General features: G+C 50.7%; 1 protein-coding gene across 3 annotated transcripts in view; it reads left to right on the top strand.

Moving 5' to 3' along the window:
• Positions 1-12,500, top strand: part of LOC121271731 (transcription factor AP-4-like) — a 49,561-nt gene that overhangs the window by 27,845 nt on the left and 9,216 nt on the right. For all 3 annotated transcript variants that reach the window (XM_041177932.1, XM_041177933.1, XM_041177934.1), the window contains one exon: positions 3,921-4,070. In XM_041177932.1, the coding sequence (XP_041033866.1) occupies positions 3,921-4,070 (150 nt within the window). The remainder of the gene's footprint in view (positions 1-3,920; positions 4,071-12,500) is intronic.

Below are 12,500 nucleotides of genomic sequence, written 5' to 3' on the forward strand. Positions count from 1 at the left end.
AACGAATGTGCTAATTAAGAATGGATGGTAGGGCACTCAAGGTATAGCTCCAGTGGGGGTTGTGGGGGGCATAAAAGATTTAAAAATATTTAAAAATAATGGAAATAGGTGGGAAAAAGAAAAATCTATATAATTTATTGGAAAAAAACAAAAGGAAGGGGGAAACAGAAAGGGGGTGGGGATGGAGGAGGGAGCTCACAACCTAAAGTTGTTGAATTCAATATTCAGTCCGGATGGCTGTAAAGTGCCTAGTCGGAAGATGAGGTGTTGTTCCTCCAGTTTACGTTGGGCTTCACTGGAACAATGCAGCAAGCCAAGGACAGACATGTGGGCAAGAGAGCAGGGTGGAGTGTTAAAATGGCAAGCGACAGGGAGGTTTGGGTCATTCTTGCGGACAGACAGCAGGTGTTCTGCAAAGCGGTTGCCCAGTTTACGTTTGGTCTCTCCAATGTAGAGGAGACCACATTGGGAGCAACGAATGCAGTAGACTAAGTTGGGGGAAATGCAAGTGAAATGCTGCTTCACTTGAAAGGAGTGTTTGGGCCCTTGGACGGTGAGGAGAGAGGAAGTGAAGGGGCAGGTGTTACATCTTTTGCGTGAGCATGAGGAGGTGCCATAGGAGGGGTTTGAGGAGTAGGGGGTGATGGAGGAGTGGACCAGGATGTCCCAGAGGGAACGATCCCTACGGAATTCCTATAGTGGGGGGTGAAGGGAAGATGTGTTTGGTGGTGGCATCATGCTGGAGTTGGCAGAAATGGCGGAGGATGATCCTTTGAATGCGGAGGCTGGTGGGGTGATAAGTGAGGACAAGGGGGACCCTATCATGTTTCTGGGAGGGAGGAGAAGGTGTGAGGGCGGATGCGTGGGAGATGGGCCAGACACGGTTGAGGGCCCTGTCAACGACCGTGGGTGGAAAACCTCGGTTAAGGAAGAAGGGGGACATGTCAGAGGAACTGTTTTTGAAGGTAGCATTATCAGAACAGATGCGATGGAGGCGAAGGAACTGAGAGAATGGGATGGAGTCCTTACAGGAAGCGGGGTGTGAGGAGCTGTAGTCAAGGTAGCTGTGGGAGTCGGTGGGTTTGTAATGGATATTGGTGGACAGTCTATCACCAGAGATTGAGACAGAGAGGTCAAGGAAGGGAAGGGAAGTGTCAGAGATGGACCATGTGAAAATGATGGAGGGGTGGAGATTGGAAGCAAAATTAATAAATTTTTCCAAGTCCCGACGAGAGTATGAAGCAGCACCGAAGTAATCATCGATGTACCGGAGAAAGAGTTGTGGAAGGGGGCTGGAGTAGGACTGGAACAAGGAATGTTCCACATACCCCATAAAGAGACAGGCATAGCTGGGGCCCATGTGGGTACCCATAGCCACACCTTTTATTTGGAGGAAGTGAGAGGAGTTGAAGGAGAAATTGTTCAGCGTGAGAACAAGTTCAGCCAGACGGAGGAGAGTAGTGGTGGATGGGGATTGTTCGGGCCTCTGTTCGAGGAAGAAGCTAAGGGCCCTCAGACCATCCTGGTGGGGGATGGAGGTGTAGAGGGATTGGACATCCATGGTGAAGAGGAGGTGGTTGGGGCCAGGGAACTGGAAATTGTTGATGTGACGTAAGGTGTCAGAGGAATCACGGATGTAGGTGGGAAGGGATTGGACAAGGGGAGAGAGAAGGGAGTCAAGATAACAAGAGATGAGTTCTGTGGGGCAGGAGCAAGCTGACACGATCGGTCTGCCATGCTTTGGTATTGCTTTGCCCCCCCCAACCCCGCCCTGGGGCTGTCAATCCCAAGCGTTCATCTGCAGTCTGTCTGCAGTTCACCACATGGTCTGCTGCGCGGCTCTCCAGTTGATAGGGGTGTCTGAGCCTCGCTGGTTTGTGCCCCACTGGCAGTGCCAGTTCTCCCTGGCTCGGCCTCTCCCCCGGCTTTGGGTGAATTTAGGAATTCACTGTGGGAAGGACTCCCCATCGAAAGGGCAGAGGGGCTGCCCCAATGTAGCTGTGGTGGGGCTGGAGCCTCGATGGGGTCAGCCTGATACAAACACAGGCTCAGACTTGTTGCCTGTTTCTCTCTGAAGCCCCCACCGCCCCCCTCCCTGGAGTGGAATGAACACAGGATCCCCCCCCGCCCCCCCGAGCACTGGCTGCAGCTAAGGACTAAAATAGCATCGCACTGACCCACAGCCTCCCCCACCACCCCCCAACTACCCACACACACACACACACACACACACACACACACACCCTGACACACACACACCCTGACACACACACACCCTGACACACACACACACACACACACACACACCCTGACACACACACACACCCTGACACACACACACACCCTGACACACTCACACACCCTGACACACACACACACACACCCTGACACACACACACACACACCCTGACACACACACACACACACCCTGACACACACCCTGACACACACCCTGACACACACCCTGACACACACCCTGACACACTCACACACCCTGACACACACACACACACACCCTGACACACACACACACACACACCCTGACACACACACACACACACACCCTGACACACACACACACCCTGACACACACACACACACACACACACACCCTGACACACACACACACACCCTGACACACACACACACACACACACACACACACACACACACACACACACACACACCCTGACACACACACACACACACACACACTGACACACACACACACACACACTGACACACACACACACACACTGACACACACACACACACACACACACTGACACACACACACACACACACACACTGACACACACACACACACACACACACTGACACACACACTGACACACACACACACACACACACACAGACACACACACACACACACACACACACTGACACACACACACTGACACACACACACTGACACACACACACACACACACACACCCTGACACACACACACACACACACACACACACACACACACACTGACACACACACACACACACACACTGACACACACACACACACTGACACACACACTGACACACACACTGACACACACACACACACACACTGACACACACACTGACACACACACACACACACTGACACACACACACACACACACACTGACACACACACTGACACACACACACACACACTGACACACACACACTGACACACACACACACTGACACACACACACACACTGACACACACACTGACACACACACACACTGACACACACACACTGACACACACACACTGACACACACACTGACACACACACACTGACACACACACACTGACACACACACACACACACACACACACACACTGACACACACACACACACACACACACACACACACACACACACTGACACACACACACACACACACACACTGACACACACACACACACACACTGACACACACACTGACACACACACACACACACACACACTGACACACACACACACACTGACACACACACACACACACACACTGACACACACACTGACACACACACACACACACTGACACACACACTGACACACACACACACTGACACACACACACTGACACACACACACACACACACACACACACACACCCTGACACACACACACACACACACACCCTCTGACACAAACCCGGCCTCAGCCAGCGCACACCCAGCCCCTCAGCTGGAGCACATCAGCTGAATCTCGTTGAAACCCTGTCAAATACTCAAAGGGGGAAAGATTTTGTCAGGGTGTGGGGGGGAAGGGACGAGTGGAATTATTTGGATTGCACTTTCAAAGAGGCAGCACAAACAGAGTGGGCCAAATGGCCTCCCTCCTGGTGCTGTTGTCATCATGTCAAACGCCAGCCAATTGCTTTTCTGGCCCGTTCTGCGTTTTGCAGGTGAGATGTCTGGAATCCCAACTACAGCCGGACAAGGTGAAGGAGATGCTCCACCAGACCCAGACCCAGCTGCAGCCGGAGTACGACATCGCGCTGGAGCGCCGGGGGCAGCTTGTGGAGGAGCAGCAGAGAACCATCAACACGGCACAGGTACGAGCCCCACCCTGCCCCCCCACACCCCCCCACCTCGCCAGGCCCGGGAAAGGGTGCAGCCTGGGTGACCCCAGTACTCTCCGTATTCCCGCTGGGCTGCCAGAGGTTTGCAGGCCCCTCTTCCAAATATCTCGGAAGCAAACTGCTCCCTCCTGGGCCGCCGGCTCCGTCTCAGTCCCACGCTCGGAGGGCTGGTGCGAGGGGCGGGTCGGAGGGACTTCCCTGTAGGCCTCAGGAGCTCCCACAGGCCCAGACTGGAACCCGAGCGCGGGTGGGCGGGTGTCATCGCCCAGGGTAACCCACCTCCCTCCCACAGCCTCGTCTGTACCAGTGTGACCACGGAGGAGGAAAGCGGATTGTCTGTCAGTGTGTTGGGGACCTTCCAGAACCTTCCAGTGGGCACCAGAGGGTTGGAGAGATAGAGAGGTGGAAACCGGCAATAGCATTATTATTTATCTTTATAGGTTCCCTGGATTAGCTTTTATCAGTTATGTTCCTTTAACCAGGCAGTCACTTCTGATCATCCTTTTCGCAGATGAACTTGGGGCATCTGGTGGTCTCCCTAGTCGGTTTATTTAGAAAAATCTGACACCACCACAACCTTTGAACTCGGCCTTTATTGCTCATTTGAAATTTTCGGAGTTTTGTTTCGGTGTAAAAGTTACCGGGGGAAATGGGGTGCAGCGAGGCTGGGGGAAAGTCGGAGCACACCGTACCCAAGGAAAATTCACAGTGGAGAAAAGATCAGGTTAAAATGATCCAATTCGTGGCTAAATCTGTGAAAAATATGTGGAGGTCTCCACAAGAACAGCCGGAGCCACCATCGTTTACGTATTCTCAGTCACCCCTTTCTGCTGCTTCACCTTCAGAGATTCTCGTAAAGCCTCCCCTGGATAGTTTTATTCGAGTTGAGGAACCCGTGTATGTTGTGGCTTCGGTCACTTGCCTGATCATTGAGGTGTACAACACAGGAGGAGGCCCTTCGGCCCGCCGTGCCTGTGCTGGCTCTTTGAAAGAGTTGTTCAATCTTTCCACCCCTCCCCCCACCTTTGCTTCTTCTCTGATTGCCCTGCAAAATTCTCTCCCTTCAAGTATTTATCCAATTCCCCATTGGTCGTCACTATTGAATCTGCGCCCACTGTCCTTTTTAAGGCAGGGCCTCCCCTATCACAGCAACTCGTGGCCTTTAAGACCCCTCTGGTCTTCTGCCAATTTATTGCTTTTGTCTGGAGAAGGGATTGATAAAACCCATTGGGGTTCTGGTGTGGAGGAATAGCTGCAACCAGTGTCTTGGTGTGTCACCTTAAACCAGCTTATATTTCAACTCTTTCTTGGACTCGAACTCAAGTTCTGTTGAAGGGTCATGAGGACTCGAAACGTCAACTCTTCTCTGCCGATGCTGCCAGACCTGCTGAGTTTTTCCAGGTAATTCTGTTTTTGTTTTGGATTTCCAGCATCCTCAGTTTTTTGTTTTTATCTGTGTTTAATTGAGTGCCACTGCTCTTCAAGAAATGACTACCTCCTTGAAGAAGTTCTGTTCGTCTCTGCGACAAGATTTCCGTGTCTCTCTGTTGCCCTGCTCACCTTCATTGCTTTCCATTTCCCTCCTGGTGTTTGACAAGGTGTTTACTAAAACCCGCTTTCACAGCCACATCTCCTTTCTCAGTGACTGTCTCCGTCTCTGACTTACCCCACGTGGATTTCAACTGAAATTCCACCCCTCATGTTTCGAACCCACCCAGGATTACAGGTATCTCCGGGACATAAAACGTTTCTCGGACTGCTGTTCCCGTCACATTCTGAAATCCACACTCAGTGCCATGCGCCGCCATATGAACACACTCGACCTCTCCCTCCAGCAGCACCGCCGCACCCTTTTTCAAAGCTGCGCGTGCCCCCAGTTTCATTTTATTCTTCGGCTCATCCGACGCCTCAACAAGAAACTTTTTCTTTCTCTCAAGTGCGAAGGAACGCAAGCTCCAACAACTCATCGACACCAACACCCATCTAGGACCCTCCACCCCTGCCTGTCCCTCCGTCCCCACCCCATCTTCCAATCCCAACCCCAGCCGTGTATTCACTATACCCCCTGACCTTCCCCTCTCCGACGCTGAACGTTCAGTGCTCAGCAAAGGACTTAGTTTCATACCCTTACGCCCTCACCTCAATGAATTTCGGGCTCGGCATGATGCTGAACTCTTCTTCCGCCGTCTTCGTCTCCGGGCTCACTTCTTTGGGCAGGAGCCCTCTCCCAGTTCAACGGATCCTTTTACCCACCTCCAATATTCTCCCTCCACCTGGACCCCTCCCTCTGGATTCTTACCTTCTCTTGATCTTTTCGTTGAGAACTGTCAGCGCGACATTAGTCATCTCAATTTCTCTGCTCCTCTCACCCATTCTAATCTCTCTCTCTCTGAACTTACTGCACTCCATTCTCTCAGGTCCAACCCTGATATTGTCGTCAAACCCGCTGACAAGAGTGGTGCTGTTGTTGTCTGGCGCACTGACCTCTACCTCGCGGAGGCTGAGCGTCAACTCACAGACACTTCCTCCTACCTCTCCCTGGACCATGACCCCACCACTGAACATCAAGCCATTGTTTCCAGGACTGTCACTGACCTCATCTCCTCTGGGGATCTCCCTCCCACAGCTTCCAACCTGATAGTCGCCCAACCTCGGACGGCCCGCTTCTACCTCCTACCCAAAATCCACAAACAGAACTGCCCCGGTAGACCGATTGTCTCAGCTTGCTCCTGCCCCACAGAACTCATTTCTCGTTATCTTGACTCCCTTCTCTCTCCCCTTGTCCAGTCCCTTCCCACCTACATCCGTGATTCCTCTGACACCTTACGTCACATCAACAATTTCCAGTTCCCTGGCCCCAACCGCTTCCTCTTCACCATGGATGTCCAATCCCTCTACACCTCCATCCCCCACCAGGATGGTCTGAGGGGCCTTAGCTTCTTCCTCGAACAGAGGCCCGAACAATCCCCATCCACCACTACTCTCCTCCGTCTGGCTGAACTTGTTCTCACACTGAACAATTTCTCCTTCAACTCCTCTCACTTCCTCCAAATAAAAGGTGTGGCTATGGGTACCCACATGGGCCCCAGCTATGCCTGTCTCTTTATGGGGTACGTGGAACATTCCTTGTTGCCGTCCTACTCCAGCCCCCTTCCACAACTCTTTCTCCGGTACATCGATGATTACTTCGGTGCAGCTTCATGCTCTCGTCGGGACTTGGAAAAATTTATTAATTTTGCTTCCAATCTCCACCCCTCTATCATTTTCACATGGTCCATCTCTGACACTTCCCTTCCTTGACCTCTCTGTCTCAATCTCTGGTGATAGACTGTCCACCAATATCCATTACAAACTCACTGACTCCCACAGCTACCTCGGCTACAGCTCCTCACACCCCGCTTCCTGTAAGGACTCCATCCCATTCTCTCAGTTCCTTTGCCTCCGTCGCATCTGTTCCGATGATGCTACCTTCAAAAACAGTTCCTCTGACATGTCCTCCTTCTTCCTTAACCGAGGTTTTCCACCCACGGTCGTTGACAGAGCCCTCAACCATGTCCGGCCCATCTCCCGCGCATCCGCCCTCACACCTTCTCCTCCCTCCCAGAAGCATGATAGAGTCCCCCTTGTCCTCACTTATCACCCCACCAGCCTCTGCATTCAAAGGATCATCCTCTGCCATTTCCGCCAACTCCAGCATGATGCCACTACCAAACACATCTTCCCTTCACCCCCCCTATCGGCATTCCGTAGGGATCGCTCCCTCGGGGACACTGTGGTCCACTCCTCCATCACCCCCTACTCCTCAACCCCCTCCTATGGCACCACCCCATGCCCACGCAAAAGATGCAACACCTGCCCCTTCACTTCCTCTCTCCTCACTGTCCAAGGGCCCAAACACTCTTTTCAAGTGAAGCAGCATTTCAGTTCCATTTCCCCCAACTTAGTCTACTGCATTCGTTGCTCCCAATGTGGTCTCCTCTACATTGGAGAGACCAAACGTAAACTGGGCGACCACTTTGCAGAACACCTGCGGTCTGTCCGCAAGAATGACCCAAACCTCCCTGTCGCTTGCCATTTTAACACTCCACCCTGCTCTCTTGCCCACATGTCTGTCCTTGGCTTGCTGCATTGTTCCAGTGAAGCCCAACGCAAACTGGAGGAACAACACCTCATCTTCCGACTAGGGACTTTACAGCCTTCCGGACTGAATATTGAGTTCAACAACTTTAGGTTTTGAACTCCCCCCCTCCATCCCCACCCCCTTTCTGTTTCCCCCTTCCTTTTGTTTTTTTCCAATAAATTATATAGATTTTTCTTTTCCCACCTATTTCCATTATTTTTAAATATTTTAAATCTTTTATGCTCTCCCCACCCCCACTAGAGCTATACCTTGAGTGCCCTACCATCCATTCTTAATTAGCACATTCGTTTAGATAATATCACCAACTTTAACACCTCTGTGTTCTTTTGTCCTGTTGTTTGTGACATCTTTTGATGATCTGCTTTTATCACTGCTTTTACCTACAACCACACCAACCCCCTCCACTTCTCTCTCTCTCTCTCTCTTTTCCAACCCCCCTGCCCCACACCTTAAACCAGCTTATATTTCAACTCTTTCTTGGACTCGAACTCAAGTTCTGTCGAAGGGTCATGAGGACTCAAAATGTCAACTCTTTTCTTCTCCGCCGATGCTGCCAGACCTGCTGAGTTTTTCCAGGTAATTCTGTTTTTGTTTTAGTTAGCCTTTGATGTATGCCCTCAAGCGTTTAGGTGGTGACAGTGACAGGGCACCAGCTGTCATTGCTCTGCGGCTAAGCCAGAATGAAAGGTGTTTGCTCCACTCTAAAGACCGCATCCCTCAGGACACTTACAGCAAACTAAACAAGAGTCTCCTGGTAGCACAGAACATGAATCTTGCTGAAAAGAGAGACATGTTGCTGAAGCTTTTCGTCTTGTACTCATCAGGACAAACACAAGAATTCCAAATTTCAAACAATCTCAAAAGTTTATACTAAAGGAGAAAAGGGTGCCTATTGGTTGGCAAGTTGACTCTGATTGGCTGGGGCTTTGCCATGGAGAATGTAATGCGGAACTATAGGCTTCCCAAGACCCTGGGTAATCCAAAACAGATGCAAGGCTTGGGCTTATTCCCTTTGTTTGCAGAGCAGGGGTTCCTGTGTCTGTATGTATCTCGCTTCTGGCAAGTGTAAATGAGCCATATTACAAGTTTGACTAATTATCTTAAATTGGTTGTTAGTGTAACTATCGGCGCACACAGGATTGTTCAGTAAGTGCTGTCCACTCATGGAATCACATCTAACGGTAAACATTTGATTTTGAGTTTTGTAAGCGCTGGCTTCAGCAACATGGCTGTCTATTCAACAATAAACTACACGACCTTTGATCTTTTTCCTACTTCAGGCCAGGACCTGAGATACTCACTGACCCCCAGGCTCTCTCCATCTGCAGCGTTTGGACACATTCCAATCACAAGCCCACACCAGAAAAAGGCGTGGTGGAGAAAACAAATATTTTATCCTGCAAGTTCAGAAACACGTTGGGTGGAAAATTAGTGGAAACCGAAAAATCTAACAATTCAGCAGCCAAAAAAAAAAAGTGAAAATTGGTGGCGTCATGTCAATGGACCAAAGGCCCCAGGCTAATGTTCTGGGGGACGTGGGTTCAAATCCCACCACGGCAGCTAGTGGAATTTAAATTCATTTAATAAAACCTGGAATATAAAGCCAGTCTCAGTAATGGTGGCCGTGAAACTATCACTGATTGTTGTAAAAACCCATCGGGTTCAGTAATGTCCTTAGCTGGTCTGGTCTGGCCCACATGTGACTCCAGACCCACAGCAATGTGGTTGATTCTTAACTACCCTCTGAAATGGTTGAGCAAGCCACTCAGTTCAAGGGCAATTAGGGATGGGCAACAAATGCTGGACCTTCCCAGTGACGTCCACACCCCATAAAGGGAAAAATACCGGACTGAACAGACTGGGGTCCTTTCCTTTGGGAAAGAGAAGGCTGGAAGGTGACCTGATCAGGGTCTTTTAAGGATTTAATATGGTAGATGTGGAAAAGATGTTTCCACGCATGAGGGAGTCCAAAATTAGGGATCATAAGTATAAGATAGTTACTAATAAATCCAGTAAGGAATTTGGGAGAAACTTCTTTTCCCAGATTCCGGAACTGGCTGCCACAAGGAGGTGAATAGTCTCGATGTATTTCAGAGGAACCTGGATAGGTGTGTGAGGCTGGATAGGGTGAGATGAAGAGGGGTGGGAGAAGACTCATGTGGAGCTGACAGTGACTAGTTGGGGCCAAATGGCCTGTTTCTGTGCTGTAAATTCTACATAAAACTGATTGCAAAGATCGGCATTTAACAGGGCCCTGGGAAGTGATGGAAACGGTTGGTGGGGTGAGGGGGTAGCGGGTGGAATGGAGACCCTGTATAAACAGAGCCAGACTCTGGAGAGGTCTGTTACTGTCACAATACAACCATCCATTATTGGTCCTTGGCACCTATGGAATTGTGCGTGTTTGTATGAAGCAGGGTTTCTACAACGTATCAGGGGAGTTATATTCTGGGATTCCCCCCACCCCACCCATGACATTCCTTATGGGGTTAACCTTCTTTGGCAGTAAGGACTGGCCCCTAGACCCTGCCTGCTCTACCCTTGTGGCCCGGGTGATTATTTTCGACTCTCTCTGGTAACTGGATACGATCACAGCTGCCGGTGTTGTTCACTGCCTGGCGGCTGCTGCTGTTTGTGGTCAGCTGTTCTGGCCCTGCCTTCTCCCACCTCTGCTGACCAGCCCGAAGCCTGCAGCTCCCCACAGCTCAGCACTGATAACGTTGCTGATTGAAGCGCGGTTTCTGAACTGCTTCCTGATTTTGTTTCCCGCATCTGCCCCCCCCCCCCACCCACCAACCCACACACAGCACCCCCCCACCCTGGCTCAAGTCAAGGCTGATTGTACAGACTAGAAGAATGAAAGGTGATCGTATTGAAACATAACAATCCCCCGAGGGCACTTGGCAGGGTGGATTCTGACAGGATGTGAGAGACACTGGAACTAGGGGGCACAGTTGAAAAATAAGGCGCTTCCATTTAAGATGGAGGTGAGGAGGAGTCTCTTCTCTCAGGGGGTCGTTAGTCCCCAATTCTCTTGCTCCGAGAGCAGTGGAGTCCGGGTCAGTGGATATTTTTAAGGTTGAGTTAGACAGATTCTCGATTGGCAAGGGTATAGGCTGCAGACAGGAAAATAGAGTTGAGGCCACATTCAGATCAGCCACGTTCCCATCAAAGGACAGAACAGGCTTGAGGGGCCGAAGGGCCTGCTCCTGCTCCGAATTTGGATGTTTATCTGCACTGTTCCTGAGTAAGATCCTTCCTAGTCTGCGCTGTCGGTGGGGCCAACTGGGTTAAATTATGTGGGACAAGCTGTGTGACCACGCTTGTGTTCCCGGAAGTAGAGAAAATGAAGGGGTGGTTTAACTGAGGTATTTTTAAGATGATTAAAAGATTTAATGGAGCGAAACCATTTCCTCTGCTTGTGAGGGCAGGGGGTGGGCGGATGGTGGCGGGCTTGAAATCCACAACAAAGGGGCTTAATCTTCAAATTGGAGCCAGGCTGTTCAGGGGGTGATGTCAGGAAGCATTTCTTCACACAAAGAGGAGTGGAAATCTGGAAGTCTCTCCCCCAAAACAGCTGTGGAGCCTGGGGTGGGGTGGGGTGAGGGGGAGATGGGGGGGCTGGTGGTGGTGGGTTGGGGGTTCAATTGAAAATTTTAAAACGCAGATTGTTAGATTTTTTTTTTTGCTGAGTAAGAGCTATGAAAGGCAAGGCAGGTAGTTGGAGTTAAGATGCAAATCAGCCATGGTCTAACTGAATGGTAGAACAGGCTGGAAGGGCCGAATGGCCTCCTCCTGTTCCTCAGACCCAACCTGGACAACATCTTTTCCCACTGGGATCTTAGGGTCTCCTTGTTGCTCCTTTAAACCCGTGTTGTCTCACACTTTGTCTGTGTTGTGCTAGCTGTTTAGGCTCCATGTGACCTCTTAACCTGTTTGTTTGCTTCCTCCTCCTCCTACCCCCCCCACCCCCCAACTCCATCATTGGTTTAAAATAAGTCTTATATTTGGGTCCAAAATAACAGACTCACCCCTCCCCCTCCATCCCCGCACTGCGTGTGTGTGTGTGTCTGTGTGTCTGTGTGTGTGGTGAGCAGGTGAGATACTCACACCCTCCCAGGACAGCAAGTACAAAACTCCACATCAATGTTCCCGTTATTTAATTGAACCGAATGGTCCCCAGTCTGTAAACCTGCAGGTGTCACAGTGTAAAGGGGGTTCTCGGGGTGAGACTGACCGGCACATATTTTCCTTGTCTTTCC

This window comes from Carcharodon carcharias, chromosome 31, assembly GCF_017639515.1.
Source record: "Carcharodon carcharias isolate sCarCar2 chromosome 31, sCarCar2.pri, whole genome shotgun sequence".
Taxonomy (NCBI): Eukaryota; Metazoa; Chordata; class Chondrichthyes; order Lamniformes; family Lamnidae; genus Carcharodon; species Carcharodon carcharias.